Here is a 17,842-nt window from a genome sequence, read left to right as displayed (position 1 = left end):
CAGTCAATTTCAGCCAGAACGAAGGATAAAAATGTGTTCAAAGTGAAGCCATGGGAGCGGCGAGAGCCTTGACTGCAGCCAGATAAATCAAGACAAGCTGATGAGGAGCGGAGCGACGGAGCGAGGGGGAACGAACGGCAGCAGAGGACAAAGGCTCAGCTTACCCAGCTCTGTTATCATTTGTATGCTGGTTCCACTTTTTTTTTCCTGACTGAGTGAAACCAATGGCAGTAGTTTGCCAGGTTTAGCTAATGGTGATGAGACAGTGCAGAGAGAGGGAGAAATTGTGTCGTTATTGAAACAGTTTCAAAGACTGCAGTAAAGGCATTCGGGTGTCTCGAGACTGCTCGCGTCAACTTCGGAATTACTCTGAAATATTCACGGCTGTCCGGTGTCTAAAAGTGAAGCACCCCGGATTAGAGTGCACAGTAGATACGAAGCCCGAGCTGTCACAGCACCTTGCCGCTTCAACAACAATAAATAATTTCATGGTAAAGCAGTGAGACGGATAAAGAAAAGGATCTTATCCATAAACACACCTACTTCACACGCCATGCAAACAAAATTGATCACGAAACTCAGATGAAGCGTGTTTTTTAGGTTTGAAAGTGACTTTAATATGCTTCTGGCACTGTAACCTGAACATATGACAATGTAAGTACAGCATATATTTGGCGTAAGACATGCAGCCACTCTTCCCTTTGTATTCTCTTACTTCTTCCTTTCCTAAAAGACAATGTTATCACATCTAGTGATGCTGCAGCTTGAAAATTTTCTAAGCAAAGACCATGCAGAGAGGCAACTCCAGAGCCATGAGCATTAAGGTCCAGGACAGAAGCCTTTGGCTCTAACGTGGACTATCTAGTTTTGATGATTACATATGCGGTTAGGAGTGTAATGGGAGAGGCTCAATTCAGGTAATGGCTGTGCTGGTTACAAGTAATATTAGGCAGCTTCTTTCTCTTTCTGGCCTTTTCTTAGCTGGCCTCATGCTCCATTGCTCCCTAATTGGGTCAGAGGAGACAGAGTAGCTAGTCTCTAGTGCTTTAGAAGGCCCCTCGGAGATCTGAAAGTTTCATGAGTCCCCATCACCATTGGGAATACAACCAGTGGTATTGTGATTAATAAATGGACCCATTTTGCAACCAAGGCACTTTTCCTCTTCTACCTTTTCTCTTCCCTTTTCTCCCTCTCTCACTCTCTCCATCAGGCTGAGTTTCTCTTGTCCATTAGTGGACAAATGGCAGGAGATGTGGCTTTTGTCCCGAAAGTGCGTGTTTGATACCTTTAAGTTGAGTCACCACTTGACCAAAAAAAACAAAAAACAAAAAACAAAAAACCTTGCAGGATCCAGTAACCCACATCCGAATATGAAGTTGAGTTGGGCAAAGCTATCAACAACATGAAAGTGGACAAAAATTCCACACCGTGCATTCTTTAGTCTGTTTGACCTCGAATGAGTTGGAACTTTTGATAGCAGAATGATGCCTGAGATTATTAGCTCTGTGTGTCTACATCTGGAAATGAATAATGAGTTGACTGGTAGTTACTGGATGTAACATGCAATGTTTGCAACTGAGGTGGGTGGAAACAGTTTTACCTAGTTCTGTGATGATGGGGATGTTGGATCCGGTGGTGACAGATGCCTGACGCACGAAGCCATGTACTGGACTGCTGTCTGGAGATGACCTGTCCATTCCAGGAGGCGTGAAACCTTTACACATTCGGAAACAAAGACATAGGCTGAATACATCAGCAGATAAAACAGCATTATGGATCAAGTATTCAGGGTGGTCAGCAAACTTTATAGCTGATGTAAAGGGTTTAAATCTTAATATCTACTTAATACAAATAAAGTCATGTGAAAAAGAAAGTTTTCAGTTCAATGCCACCCTCACTGCTTCCACAGGCATTAAAGCCAGCCGGGTGCTGCTAATCAAATGTACCTGATTAACTGACCATCAGCAAGTGTGAGCACCTCTATAAAAACACAATTTTTGACAGTGTGCTGGTCTGGAACATTTGGGTGTGCGTTAACACAATGCCACAATATTCCCAATAGTGGACATCCCAGCATCACCCCAAGTTTAGACCAGGCAAAGCTAAAAAAAAAACCTGCATAAAACCCAAGAGCTACAGGTTTGACCCTATAGGCATCAATTAGCATGTTAAAGGTTAATGTTCATGACAATGTAAGTAGAAACAGACAGAATAAGTATGGCTTGTTTGGAGGTGCTGCCAGCAGAAAACCTCTTTTTACTATATAACAGCATAACTTCAGTTTAAGAAAGTTAAATTAAAAAAAAAAAAAAAACCCAATGCTTCTGGAAACTGTCCTCTGGAAGGACAAGACCAAAGATGAGAGGTTTGGCCATAGTGTATAGCACAGAGGCAAATCTACAACAGAATGGCTGAGAATAAAATGAATCGAGGTGCAGCGATGGCCAGTTAAAGCCCAAACTGATAATAAGGAATCTATGGCAGGACCTTAAGAGACATGTGCATAAATGAATGCCTGCAAACTTCAGTGAACTGAAGCAACATTGTAAAGAAGCCTGGGTCAAACTTTTCCCACAAAGATGTAAGAGATGGATAAAGTCATGCAGAAAAAAATTACTTTAAGTTATTGGAGTTAAGATGGTTCAATAAGCTACTGAATTCACACGACTGGGCATTTAAAGAAAAAACTGTTGCTTCAGCTTCAATTTATACTAAAAAATAACTACATGATTTTGATAGGTTTCTATTATTACTATTTACATTTGAATAAATAAAATATAATAAAACAATAAAAAATTATTAAAGTTATAGCAATATGTTACTTTTAACTGATGTTTTCCTACTAATTTACTAATTATTTATTCTTTGAGCCCTAACTTACATTTTGTGGTGTTTTTTGAATTTAATTTAATTTTGTTTCACCTCAAACATATAATGCTATTACCAATGCGACTACTCTTTATGAGGCATAATAATTTAATAAACATAAAAAATCAGATTCCAACTTAAATGTCGTCACTGTGTATCGGCTTAATGTGGGTCTTACTCTTTATGACAAATAGCAAAACAAAAATGTGCAGTCTGTATGTTTTATTGTAGAAGTATCACCGGCATGAGGGCATGACCTAAAACTCTGCATCAGTACAATTACAGATGCATTCTATCTTACCCAGCATGAAGTTTTTGATGTGCACTTTATGTGCGATTCAAATGTGTGGATTGAAGAACACACACGGACACAAAGAAGGCAGCTAAGTGAAGCAGGCGCCTGCCTAAAAACTGCAATAGTGATACTGTGCTTTTAGGGGTCAGCCAAGACATATTTAGCATTCACATCCCTCCATCAACTGGCAGACATAAATTTTATATGTTGTTCATTTTGTTACAATAAAATTGGTGAAGTGGATCCTGAAAACCTTTTATCGAAAATGGTGTGGCACAGAACCATGAAATACAAGTGCAAGTGACAGGAGTATGAATTCACATGACTTCACATTTTTGCATTTCCTCAAAGTGACAAGTAAACACCTTAAATCTGTAATGCTATATGCATAATGCATCAACTGTGTTTTGACATCCATCATTTAATGCTGACTACAGCAAAATGTCAGCTTATAGTGCCACCACCAAGGAAACATAATGCAGGGAATATATTCAGGTCACAAAGTTTTAAAAGGCTTGCAAATTCTCTCTGTGTGCGAGTGTGTGCGTGCCTTTCTGTCAAGAAACTCAATGAGCTGCTTACATTACAAAAGAGATCTTTCAGCCCTTTGCAACGGAAAAGGCACCAAATAGTTTAGTACACAGCGGGAAGCACACACTGAACTGAAGCATGGATAATCATAACTTTTGTTACACCAATTATTGAACTAGGAGATAGCAGCGGTTTGACACTTCAACCAGGGAGCACAGCTCAGATAGTGCAAGCATCATTTTGTCGATGTCCATAAAGGATGATGTTTACTCCACTGGAGAGTGACAGCAAGTTTTTTGGATTCTGCCTCTAAAACGCCGCGCTTATTGTATCATAGTGAACATGAAGACTGTGGGAAGACGTAGGAGAGCGCCTTCCACTCTGCGCAGCGCAACCCCAGAAAGTGGCGTTGGTGAGAACAGGGATACATGAGGCCTGCTGTAGAGCTGCTTTCAAAACCTGTTAGGTTACAAACAGCTCAAAAGTCGTTATGCAGTGTGAGATGGCAAAATCCAAACAGAGAGCTGAGCCTCTACTGAGCACTGAAAAACAGAAGAGCTCAAATGTGTTTTTCATATGACCCATATGAAAAACACTGTTTATCTCTAAAGAAAGACACTGTTTATCTTTATAGACTAGTCTTGTGTCCTTGTGATTGAAATAACAGTATGCTTCTTGAATTGCCTAATTATACTTAAAACAGTCAATTTTCCTCTTTTATATGTTTTATATTAATGCTAACTTTTTTTTTTTTTAATGAAAAATGAAAATGATGCCCCAAAGCAAAGACGCTGGCTTTTGCTTTTGTTAGACTGTAACTTAGTTTATTCAGCTACAATCTACAATAGATGAGTGAGATCTGGGTTACATGCCCCCTTATCCCTGTAGCCCTGCGGGCACAGCTATGCTCTGTGGTTGACTACATGCTACAGCAGCCGGGAGAAGCTCTCCCCCAGGAAAGCGCATGTTTACTTATTCATTTGCACCTCTAAATTCCACAGACAGCGTCTGAATGAGAGCATCGCTAGGAGGAAGGAATCCTCACAGCAATACCCATGATACAATAGCAGCGCCTGGTTATATGAGTGTATTTTCTTATGTATGCATGATTGCATGTCACTGTGTTTTCTTAAATGGGCCGTTAAAGTAAGACCCGGTTATTGATAACGCCAGTCTCAAACCATTGGTTTGGGTTAGAAGACATAAACCTGCGAGCTTCTGGATGGACGTGGCTTTCTGCAAGTAGTGCTCCCCAGAGTGGACGCGCTCTCAGATTTACTCCTGCCGATTGTTGCTTGCTGGCACTATTATCGACAGCGTATCGCTCACACAGGCTGGAGAAGTAACTGCATCGGCATTCTAATAAAAATGTGGATATGCCCTCCATTACGAAAAGAAAAAAAAAAAAAGGCCTCTTGAACCTTCACTTTGATTTGTATTTACAACAGTCGCTGTGGTGGCACTAACTGCTTACCTCAAGGCATGTAGAACCTTTCAAGCTAATCATAAACTGAGGATCACCTGTTTGTGAATGTTTGTGGATAGGATGCCTTGGCATGAGTACCCGAGTGTGTTACGCACGCAAACGCGTGCGCACGCTATGAAGCACTGAGGTGTGTGCGTGCATGTGTTGCTGTTTTGTTGTGACTAATGAGGAGCAGCTGAATTGGCCTGCCTGGTGATTTGTACTAGCTGCTTAATGATGATGAGGCCTGATGGGATGCCTGGTTCGTATGTTTGTCTGCAAACATCAACAATCTGTTCCAGACGATCTGCCAGACTCCAGATCAGGGGGAACAACATCAAATGACACAGTCATGTTGATTACATCATTAAAAAGTATTATCAAAGGTTTAGCAGCATCTAATTGCCAGGGACAAGACTGAAACCATCAGAAAATTGCGCGGAGTAAACACTCTTCAAAGGCTTGATGAAGGTATAAACACAATGTTTCTGTGTGTGCACATCTTCAGTTAGAGTTACAGTAATGTCAGTTTACAGACGAGACTCAAAGCAGACTTTCAGAGAATTTCAGTTATGAGCGCTTAGCAGACTCTGTGCTCGACAAACTACATCTACCCTTCCTGTGTGGCCTTCTCACTGCCCTCCAGTCTTTTCCGCTTTTCCTTTTCCATTTTTTGACTACTCTCCTTTCCTCCCTCCCATAACCTGTCCCCTTTGGCCAGGAGTGTACATGGAGTCTAATGGGACACTTCTTACCTTGGGAATTAGCCTGTAAGACCCCAATGCTGTCATCAAACTGCATAGATTTGATGTTGAGTGTTGCCAAGATGCATTCCTTATCCTGCAGAGACGCATCTTCGATATTGTTCTGATTGGCTGACAGTATTACACACATGTCGCAGAGGTTGATGTTGACAGCCCTTAAATCTGCCCGACTTAATGGTGTACCCTTCAGGGCGAGGGGAACACAGAGAAAGAGCAAGACAGCGAGAGAGAGAAAGCAAAACACAGAGAACAGACAGACATGGGGGAGAGAAAAATAAATTTAAGAAGTGAGCAGAGTGGGGCTGTGGGAAATTAGTTAACAAGTATTCTTGTTTTGAGGCGATGACATTCCACTGATCTAACCGGGCGTTGGAGATTCAGAGACATGGACTAATCTAAAGGCTAGCCTGCGCTGAGGGCTGTGTTTGTGATTCTCCTCTGATCATCAGTCAAACCAGGCCTAACAAGCTCTAAGGCAGCAAGCCACGCCATCTGTGATGGGCACTGCAGCTGCAACGCTCATAAACTCCACTTTGGATATGCAGGATGTGTCACTGCTAGGGATGAGGGAGGCTCACTGAGCTCTCATGAAGTAATCATTCAACTGAGAAATGCGCGATCAAACTCAAAATGACAATCGCTTGAAAGATTTCAGCATGAGTGCAACTTAAAATGTCAGCGCCTTCTAGTTGGACAGATATTCAACATGCAGGTGAAGTAGTACACTCACAGGTAAGATGGAGACCTTGGGGAAGTTGTGTAAAGTTTCCCACTCTCTCCGAAGGTAATCCAGCGAGCCCACAAAAACTATAGGCTTTAGCTCGTGGTAATGGAAGTTGCTGGCTCTTAAAGGCATCACCAAGTTTCGCAGCCCCACTAAAGCGGACGTGACATCCCCAAATATACAGACCACTACATGGCCGCTTAGCACTGTCATGGAGGCTTCACTCCGGGTCTGTAGGGAAGAGAGGGACACGGGGAAGGGGGGGAGAGAAAAGCAGAGAATGAGGAAAAAAAGCGAAGGCAGAAAAGAGATGAGGAGGCACATAGAGACAAACACAGGTTTACAGAATAAAAATGAGTGCCGATAACAGAAAACTGGGTCAGGTGCATGAAGTTAAAACCCCCCCAACATATCTAGAGTTTAAATGTGCTTAAAGGCATCACATAAACTGTTATATATCCACATGTAATCATTTATTAACCATGTGTTTGGTTTTATTATTAGCTCTTCATTAGACAAATTAAACACGCACGAATGTAAGCTGTAAACTGTTACATTCATAAAAAAGTACAGCTGCAAATTGTATCATATTTTCAGCTGGCGGCAAATGATGTTTATCTGTGTATCTGAAACATTTTGGTGAAGCAGCCTTCATATTCCCTTGAGTTGAGTGAAAACAGCACCTGGGTCACTCGAGTCTTAGACAAAGCAAAGATATGTCGTATCTTTACTATGCACAGTAGGTGACTGCGCCTCCTACTTGATCCTACACAAACAATTTATGCACTAACATAAATGCTTTAAACCGTCTCGTTAAAGCATCTGAGCAAAGTCATGCACCGAGTGTTGAAATGCTGCTCACTCATTCCTTGGTGGATATACACATATACTGTATATATAAATATAAAAACAAACTCACCTTGAAACAACAGAGAGGCAGTGAGAGAAATTTCAATACACATTAGTATGTGATTGTGTTACTGCAGTACTGAGGGGAAACATTTGCTCCTGAGCATACTTACTAGTACCTTCTTTTTTTATATACACTATTTTTCCCCTCACTGGGTAGCAGTTACAGAACTTTTGCCCCACTTACCAGGATGACTTTTTCGATGTCTTTTGAAGGGCACCAGTGAAACATCCCTGTCGAGTCATACCTCTTCACGTTCATGTCCATATTCTCAATTTGTTCATTTCCAGGAATTAGAAGGGGATCGTGTCGACTGGAAAAGAGAAAATATTTACGTTAGGCTGTTTTGTGGCAGAAGCCAGGCAGGGTTTCTTGATATCTGTGCTGTCTGATCGTTAAAAGTCCATCTCATTCTCAGAGTATGAAACTTTCTACTGCACTGCATAACTAGAATATCTTTCCCTCCAATCTGTCTCATCCCCTATGTAGAGGCATCAGAAAAGTCAATGACCCTTGTGCTCACTGTGGTACAGAGGAGAACAGCAAGATGTGAGTACTACTGACTGAATGGCATGACAACACAAGGCCAATTACCAGCTTTTACCCTCTCTTCCAGTTCCTGACGCCATGTGGCGCAAACAGTAAAAGCTCCAACAGGCTCGCACTTTAAATATTTCAGGAATTTGCCCAATCACATTTTGCTTTCCCAGCTGATGGTCATTAATGTTTCAGCAGCATGTCACAACCAAACAGGCTAATCCACAGCAGTGGGCTGCTGAGTTTTATCTGCTGTAACACTGACCATGAAAGGGTTCCTGTCAGTGTTGTTACGCTGCCTCTCCTGTTCTTGAACTTATTCTACAAGACATGTTCTCACAGCCCCTCTGAACACGGTCCAGAAAATGTCATCAAAAACACAGAGTCAAGATAAACGGCGGAAGTGCTGTTTTCCCACAAAGGCCCCTTGTTTTGCAGCAATGTAAATGTAGTTTATTGAGAATTTAAGAAAAATTATGAAAATTCAATACTGCTGATACTCCTAAAAAAAGGGGGGGGAAACTGCAGAGATAGACATGTGAGTAATATGGGAGAAAATATCTCAAGAATTTGACATACATCTCTCTCAGTATCACTCTCTCTATCCTCTATCAACACTGTCATTCACTGACAAGGCTTTGATGTTGTTTCTTCCTTCAACCTGCATTTGGATTGCATGCCATCGCAGGCAAAAGTTAAAGTTAAAGAAAAAAAAAGCTGTCAATTAGCCACCCTCTCTCTCTCCACCTCTCTTTCCCCCCCTCTCCCCTCTATCAGTTAGAGCAGGTGATAATAACACTGACAGCATTTAGTGTTTTTACACTCAGCCTGAATCTTTCATCCAGAGCCGCGTGTTGCGCCAATCAACTCCACGGAGCCCCCCGTCACTTCAATCTGCTCAGCTCTGCTCGCCTCCACACAGGGGCTGACTGGCGCATGCAGACGGGCTGCCGCTCCACCTCTCACTGCCAAGACAGCTATCTTTCACAGAGCTGTCAGCGGTGTGACTGGCAGCCTGTCACAGGCTCCGCACACCTCCTTCCTCTTCCTTCTCCGCGCCTCGGGTTGAACCTACCACAAGGCTCAGGCAGAGCAGACATGACGTCTGTGCTACGGGGCCACGCCCAAGGGATATCAGCTGCAGATGATACTGTGACATCTTCTGCAAATGGATGCGTGTTGTCAGTCATGACCCATCGTGAAGGTTTGTGTGGGTGTGGGGTGGGATGGGATGGTGTTAGCGCCACGGCAGGAATGCGGTTCATTAGGAAATTTACAAGCTGGATTGGCTACTAATAAATTATTTAACACAGGGCTCCTAAATGTCACCCAAATAGCAAGCGAAGTGACAGATAAATGCAGATATTCTCTGCTGAGAATTTTCAGTCCTGAACAAGTAGATGCAGAATTACGTGAACTTTGCTTAATTTCTAGCATTGTACCAGAATGCAAACTAAATGTTGTGCTCGGTGAAATACAATATTTTATCAGATGCACTTTTATGGAGGACAAACAGTATTTCCCTTACAGCATGTCTCACTCCGGTGCCTCCCTCCCTCCCTCTCTGTCTCTTTCTTTCTCTCGTACCCTCTCCCTCAGTATATTTCAAACAGAGTTGAATTATTCCAGTGTATCACTCTGCAGTCACAAAGCTGGGGATGGGCGTGCTCCCCCAATCCCTCTCTGCCAGACTACGAAGGCAGCTTCTTGCTTTGAAAATTTTTCCCATCATGCAAACTGACAAAGGCATGCTTTTCAAAAGCCCACAGCCAATCTGTTGATCATTATTTATTTACAAAGGCCTTCAGGCTGCGAGTCCTGTAAAAACCATACTTGATACGTATGTTCGCTCTCTTGCTAGCTCTCCACTGTGTTTTCCCCCTTCTTGCTTGTTGAATAAAGTATCCCTAAGGCTACCTCAAACAATCACTTTTCATTCTGCATAAAATCCACCTCGCAAAGCACAACGGTTTATATAATATATATGGTCTTATATGTTGACAGGGGCAGCTGTGAAGGGGTGGAGGGAGGGACTGTGGACTGCGATGGGTAATTTGATGTTCTGCTAAAGGCTAATACTTGGAGGGAAAAAAAGAAAAAGCTACACCTATAACAGAGGACCTGTCATCCCAGCACCCAAGAGCCAGCAGAATACAGAAGCAACCCTAAAGCAGAGAAAACTTTGACACCGCTTTGAAGCGTTTTCAAAACTGAGTAAATAACTCGCAAGGATTATTATCACTGCGAGATCAAAGCGCAGATGCATATATTACATGGCAAACGGGGACCGTCTTCTAAGCAGAAAAGGAAGAGAAGAAAAGGTTTTCTGCTTTAAGTTAGGCAAACTAAAGAACCTTTTAAAACAAGCAGTTATCTGGAAATGTGCCAGTGTCTCGTTGTTTTTGTAGCAGTTTGCTCCCTCTGAGCAAGGGCATCTGAGCTGATGCTCTGCTGCGAACTAGACTGAAGGGTATGACTCTGTGTTGGGCTAATGGTTTGGCAAGTGTGAAGGCTTATTAAGTGCTTGTTTTGTTGTGAGGGGGAGGCCGACAACTATACTGGACAAAAATCACATAGGCATGCCAGTGCAGTAGGAGGATTGCTGCCTGAGGGAAACTAGCAGGGCTAACGTACACGGCACTCAACCAGAATGGTACAGTAATAAGTGAAAACATTATGCAGTGTATGAAAGAGAACAAAACAGAACTACTTTGTATAATAGCTCATATTTATATTGATTTTATTTGGAAATGTTAACTATTCCACCTTAGAGTTTGCTTATTTTTTAAAGGGTTTAAATTCCATAAATAAAATTAAGATTATATATATTACGAGGTCTCTCTTTAGAGTTCCTTAATGTAAACCCTCGCTCTCATTAGGAGACGAGCAGTGTAGCTATGAGTGTTTCTGTCCTGTTAGATCTTCGCCACCGTGCCTTCATCCCGCCGTCCCAACCCGCACAGCTCGGCCTCCCTGCATTTTCCTCTCAGTCGTGCGTCTAACCCCGCCTTGCAGTCAGAGGAGCACAAAAACCTACCCTTTTTATCTTTCAAAATCAATTAACAGCAGTTTAATTCCAAAGGACAGGATAAAAGGAAGGTAATATTTGAATTCATATTTGATTGTGACGATACATCTCGCATATGGCCTTAAGTACCAGATACACTACTCACAGGGGTTCCCACAATAGACGAGTAGCCCGAGGGCAAAGTAACCATGCAGGTCTCTCTGATTGGTTGGTGGTGTCATTAGTGCCAGCATTGTTTAAGGAGTACATGTGGACCAGAACGGAGGAGGTGACAGCTGGGTCTTTAAAGCCAGAGGAGTTTTCAAACGGCTCCTCACAGCCGCTTTTCATGACAGAAATATTATTTCAGCTCTGTCATTAACAGCTGACAGCATGCCATCCTAAACAGCCAGCACCTAACAGGGCATTTCTCTTCTCTTTTTCACTCACAGAGTTTCTTACCTCCCTCTTCTGCCACCCCTAATTTGCCCCCTCCCATCCATCCAAACTCCCACCATCTCACCATCAGCAGCATACGCCTCTGAAGTATCTCTCAGACACATACCCCCCCCCCCCCCATGCTCCCTCCCATCTTCCTTATATCTGTCTTCCTCTCACTCCCAGTTTGAAGGCTGGAAGAAGAATAAAATCAGCATCTCTTACCTCATCATTTTGGGCGAGCAGTTGGGTGAGTTTCGCATCCCTCCGTTGCGCTGCTTTTTTTTGGGCGAGAGCGTTGACGGATGCTCGTCTTCGACTGAAAACACATGCGCACAATGTCAGAGCAGAGACAGACGGTTCAGAAAGAGAGCTGGACCTGACATGAAAATAGGCAACAATCAATCATTCAATGCAAACCACAAAAAAAGAAACTGAACGCAAGAAAAGGAAAATTAATAATTCAATGTGTCAAAATGGAAGGGAAATAAAAATAGAGAGAGAAAATATTAGTAATGGACAAATGATTAAATCTGAAAAAAGCCGGAGGAAACCACGGAGAGAAAACAATTCCTGACCTAAAAGGAAGGTTTATTTAAAAAATAAGAATTTTTTTTTTTAAATGTCCCCCATGTTGTGGCTATACTAAGGTGCAATATTGCACATCCTCCACTGACACTTCACTGCGTCTGTTCACCCACCGAACTCTGCAGGCGGTTGGACCTCTAGCAGTTTACATCCAAGTGACCATGCTTACCTAAAGCATTAATTGCAATGTGATGCTACAGACTGTTATTGTCACTGGGGCATGGGCAAAAGCAATGACAATGATATAAATACAGGTTATGGAGATTAATTTTGAGTGCGTAGTTGACTTCCTAATGAAACTACTTGAACCCCAACACTTGTGAAAACTTGTGTCGGATTAAATATACAGCGTCTTTGTTTCATGTTTTGCTGAACAATGCTGTGTTATTTTATAGTCCTCTTTTGTTTGTTTTTTTAAAGATTATTTGATCACATTTGAACTCGGTTTTCTGTCAGCCATGCTTCGCTAGGTTGAAAAAAAAAATCATCTAAAAACAAAAACACTGTTTCTCAAACTTTACTTGAGTCCCAGCCAGACAGAGAGAATGAGAAAGAGCAGCCGGAGTGAGTCCAGGCCCAGCTGTCTGAAGATTTCAGTCAAGCTAACAGTAGTCTGATCTTCTTCACTGTCTGTGAGTTTCAAGAGCTTTCAGACAGGCACCCAGATACTCTTATCCAATCTACGCTCTCCCAGCGCAAATGTCAAGTGCACCGTCACTTCAAACCCGCATTAGTCCTTTGGTTAGAAATCAATAACACAGCATGATATTAGTGCAAATCAATGTGCGCGCTGCAAGCCGCGGTTATTCCAAGCATGTTGAATTTCATTATTCTCTGAGCACCCATTCTATGCTGTCACCTAATTCTGCTAATAAAAGATAAGAAATATGGCTTTGCCTTCTAATAAAATGTCATTCTCTGACATTTCCTTTATGCAATTGGGCAATCAGAATAGCTAATATCACAAGCATTTTACACTTTACAAATAATTCTCTCTCTGATGTACTTTGAAAATACCACACAGCAGAAAGTATGCTTTCCTTGCTATACCATTTGACAAACTCCTCTTGGTTTAAACTTAATTTTTTAACATTAAAACAATTGAACTTTTTGCTTTCACGGACACCACGCTGCATTTCCCCACTACATAATGATATTAGTGCAAAATCCCTGAGCTCACAACACCTAGAGCCACTTCTGAAATAGCACGTTGTCTACAGTAAATTCACCTGTTTTATCCCGGCGCTTAAAAGTTATCTCATATAGACAGTAGCAGCCACTGCACTAGCAGCCAGATCTGTGCAAAGCAGCAGAAGAAACAACAGCAGCAGCTCCAGCAGAGTGAGCCGTCATGCAGCAAACAAGACAAAATGAAGAGACGGGACAGCATTACTGACTGATGCATCCCGCTAAGGGGCCAACCTACAGTGCCTACTGTGACTGAGCAGCATGGCATTACTGGGGTGGCAGCGGTATTTCACTGGCAGACTGCGGGCCCGGTTCAGTCGACTTTCAGCCAGGGATCTGGTCGCCACGTCTCCTGGACCCGAGATACTGAAGCGCAATTGCGAGGGGTCGTCCCCGGGCCCCAGCCGCATGTGGAGCAGGCATCCTTTACGGTTATTAACGAGAGGGATGTTGACTGTGCCAGGGCTGACCAGGGGGTCCTGGCTGGGGTGCAGGGCATTGGGAAGGAATACATTTGAGGTGATGGAGGTGGAGATGCAGCCGGTGGTTTTAAGTGTTCTGTTTTGAAAAGGCGGTCTAACTTCATCCGTTACTGTCAAATAGTGGAGAACAAAGAGTGTGAAAACGCCTGCTTTAAATGCTCAGAAATGACTGAGAAAAGAAGTGTTATTGTATTTCAAATTAGATTTTGTTAAATAGATATTTCAGGGTAAATTCCATAAAACAATCATTATTTCACAGTATGTTAAAATGAATATCTGATCACTAAGAAAAAATGCAATTTAAGTTTTGACTGAACCAGCTTAAAGCAAAAATATATTAATAATAATGTTAATAAATAAAGGCAGGAACCATGTAGAATTTCCTAAAAATAGTTGAAGCCTTCTTAATTTGCTTTTCATTTGTGTTAAATTCATTAGAAGCCTCTTAACTTTACTTCTCATTTGTGCTGCGCTCGGGTAGAACAAAGCAGAGGCATGGCTTGGCTAAAGCCAGTCAAAACCAATTAGATATTGTCACTTCAAGTGAGCGTGGCACACCACAATAATGTCAACAAATAGAACTAAATATTTATAATATTATAAATTCAAAACATCTAATCATTAAACATGTATTGGATTCCTTTTGGATTATGTACACAAGTGTGATTTAATTCCGCATGAAAAATGTTGAAAAACAGAGCATTTGGAATTTTCACTATTACACTAAATCGCTTGAGTATGAGAATAAATACTCGCATATGTACCAAATATGTTCAGCAAGTCGTTTCACCAAACTCACAGAAACACACACTCACACACAGTCCATCTGTGGCTGCAGAGTCAACCCGCATGTTTGTATGTACTGAAAGGGTCATGGCACACTGTAGGAAGACAGCAGTGGGAGATGAGTAAAATATCTGGTTGCAAAGTTGACTTGGAGAGGCGGAGCCCTTTTCCTCCCTTTGGTTGAAGGGTGGTTGGTTGGTTGTTTGGAGGAGAGAGCATGCTTGGGTGGCCCTGGGCGATAAACAGACGTTTATCCCAGCCGTCAGCTGCCTCCTTGATTTACAGGGCGCCACCGATAGCTCCTGGATTCATCTGGCCCTTGTCAAACACGTGCAGCGTTACAGAGTGTTCACCCGCCCTGGCAGGTCCACTGTGCATCCTGAACAACCCAGACGGCAACTGTCCCTTCTTGAAATGATAATCACATGACGGTACTGTCCTGCATGCAAGCCTTATCAGATCGCCGTGACCCAATGTAAACTGGATGATGAGGCGGAGGAATAACAAGTAAAAATGTTTACTTTACTATGTGAGCTAAGCTGGCTTTGCCTTTACAGTGTTTGCTGCATGAGCGAGCTTTGTTCTTCAGCTGCATTGCAACTGCATGAAAGAGCTTTTTAAAGCCATGCATTGTGGTCTTTACAGTTAAAAAAGGGAAGAAAAAAAAACTTATGATTACTGCGCTTCCTTTTAGTTTGCTTAACAGGTGAGGCAGCCATTATTTAATAAAGGAAACCAAAAAAAAGCCTTTATTGTCAGTATGCCTAATAATAACAAATACATTTAAAATGTAGACACAAAGTGTTAGAGGTGACAAATAACATTTCAAAAGTGAAATGTATTCTTAACCAGTAAAATAAAGGAGGGGGGGGAAAGTCATTTAACAATTATTTACCAAAGATTTACCTATATTGCAATCAGCTTTGAATCGAACGCCAGCCTCTTTATGGCTTCCACTGTTTCCTGGTGTTGTAGCGCCATCTGCTGCTACATGCAGCACAATACAAAAAGAATATTTCATGGATCTACATAGTGTTATCAAACACAAAATGATCTCAGTACTTTAGTTTGCTGTCAAAATATGTTAAAATGATTTTATCATATTTAAGTTAAATATAAATAAACTGGATATTTTAAAAGAAACACTGAAAGTTTTTCAAAAGTTGGTTTCCTTTTTTTTTTTTTTTACAGTAAAAATACAAAAATACTTAAGCAAAGCATCGCTACTAAGAATGTTATATGACATGCTGAGGGAACTATACTCTATACACAAAGCTATGGCAGAAGGACAGGGAAACACACTTACGTGATCTGACAAATCCGTTATACTTATATTTGGCTGGGGAGGATGCAAAGACAAGTGGCAGGTCACACACAAGGAGAGAGGGTGTAATGAAAGAGACACATTAGGAAAGACATCAACATAAGAGCCGTAGATGGAAATTAAATCAAATGTAAATCTGATGTTGTCTCACCAAAAGGTATGAGGGCACAAACCAAAAAATGAAAGTATAAATAATTAAAAATCACTGTAAAACCCTAATGGTGGCACTGATTACAGTATGATGTGATGGCACATAAAAGGCAGACAGATGAATGAAAGAACTGTCCATTCACAGAGTGAGCCATGCTTTTAGGAAAGTGTACTACACCTGTAATGAGATGTAATGACGGTCTAATGGCTGGTTTTAATACATTTGAAAAAAAAAGGAAAGAACTACATTACATGTCACATCATTTCCGTGTAGATTTAGCAATTCCATTTTTTCCCCATTTTATAATAGAGTTTCGTGGGGGGTTTTTATATCTAAAAATGATGGGAAGTGTGAGGCGGAACAAATAAAGCCACAATGGGAAATAAAGAAAACGAATACATACTTCAGTGCATGTATAAATCCAAAACAGACAACAGCTGCTCAAAACAGCTGCGCTAACAGAGCACTAATGCATAGATACCTGATTTTCGCATGCAGTCCAGAAGTCTTATACAAATAGAGATTTTAAAAATTAGGGGGTTTTTTTTCATAACTTGAGCTCAGTGCACGATCTTTGGGGTTGTACTTTTAAAGGGTTCACAAAGGTCTCCACTTTTGCCAGTGCAGTTAATTCTCTGGTAATTACAGTTTTTGACCTTGACCAAGAAGATATTAAAGACCGGTACCACTAGAACTACTAATGTAGTAAGCACTTGAACTCAGAGCTGCTGACACTCCCCACTCTCTCCCAGAGTATCTTCCAGCAGTAAAGGTCACAGTGAGGGCCCAGGGCTGGCCTATGACACAGATCCTCAAAAAGAGACCCACAGTGGCCCTGGCATCTGTCTCTAGCAATCTGCCCGCACCGCAAAGGCGGCAGACTAACTGGCTAGCATCTGGGGCATTGCGAGGCGGCGTAGGACAGGGTGGGTGGGGGAGGGTGGTCGAGGGGGTGGAGGTCTGCCTGGTGGACAGGAGCTGTCAGGGCAAGTTTGGTGATGAACCAGCAGGGCTGGGAAAATGCAAACATAATTTCTGTGTCAGGATGGATAAGGTCCCCAGCAATGAGATGCAGATTCACACACATGCATAGACACCGAGATACAAGTGCATGTTGTTGCGCACACAAGATGTGCACATGCGCACATATACACAGCCCAGAAGGTTGTGGACAAGCCGAAACCATCTCCCTAACCCCAGGCCCACATCCCTTGTCCAGAGCTTAGCAAACCAAGTTGAAACCTCTTAACTGACTAAAGATTTTCTAAAATAGTGAAAGTCAAGTCACAAAAAAGACTTGTTTCATTTACAGACAAAAAAACCTCTTGATGTAGCCAAAGAATTTAGCATAAAGTAATATGTTAACTGCCTATAATAAAAAAGAACAATGGAGAACTACATTTTTCTAACCACTTCATCTGCATACATATCATTACTCATTTAATGAGTTTGTGTTAAAAGTTGCCATAATAAATATTGTATTAGTCGTTAAAGCAGTTTACAGTTGTATACTTCTGCCATCTTAACTTGCTGATAGCTGTCTGTGCTACACACAGACATGTGGCCCTAATTTGGCACGTGTAGGAAAACAGCAGCTTAAACGAAGCAGTGCTATCCAAGAGATCAATAATCAAAGTGCAAGAAAAAAATTAGTTCAGAAGCGTATGAAGTCATCGTGGATAAAGATGTCTTATCCTCTCAGCCTGGTGGAAAAAAAAAAAAAAGAGGAAATAGGGAAAGGAAATCCAACAATCCCTGACTGACAAAGCCCAATGCGCTCCTTC

General features: G+C 41.8%; 1 protein-coding gene across 11 annotated transcripts in view; it reads right to left on the bottom strand.

Moving 5' to 3' along the window:
- The window catches only part of kcnma1a (potassium large conductance calcium-activated channel, subfamily M, alpha member 1a), a 146,543-nt gene that overhangs the window by 14,979 nt on the left and 113,722 nt on the right, over positions 1-17,842 (bottom strand). For 7 of the 11 annotated variants that reach the window (XM_026189590.2, XM_026189599.2, XM_026189594.2 and 4 more), the window contains 5 exons: positions 11,765-11,858; positions 7,744-7,870; positions 6,654-6,878; positions 5,915-6,107; positions 1,601-1,714 (listed from right to left, as the gene is read on the bottom strand). In XM_026189590.2, coding sequence (XP_026045375.1) covers positions 1,601-1,714; positions 5,915-6,107; positions 6,654-6,878; positions 7,744-7,870; positions 11,765-11,858 — 753 coding nt within the window. Of the gene's footprint in view, positions 1-164; positions 249-1,600; positions 1,715-5,914; positions 6,108-6,653; positions 6,879-7,743; positions 7,871-11,764; positions 11,859-17,842 lie in introns of all 11 variants that reach the window. The other 4 variants (XM_026189583.2, XM_026189596.2, XM_026189586.2 and 1 more) reach the window with 1 other exon arrangement.

The sequence above is a fragment of the Astatotilapia calliptera genome, chromosome 13 (genome assembly GCF_964374335.1).
Source record: "Astatotilapia calliptera chromosome 13, fAstCal68.1, whole genome shotgun sequence".
NCBI classification, from domain to species: domain Eukaryota; kingdom Metazoa; phylum Chordata; class Actinopteri; order Cichliformes; family Cichlidae; genus Astatotilapia; species Astatotilapia calliptera.
The sequence above is the reverse complement of the archived record's forward strand: the minus strand, read 5'-3'. Positions and strand labels throughout refer to the sequence as shown.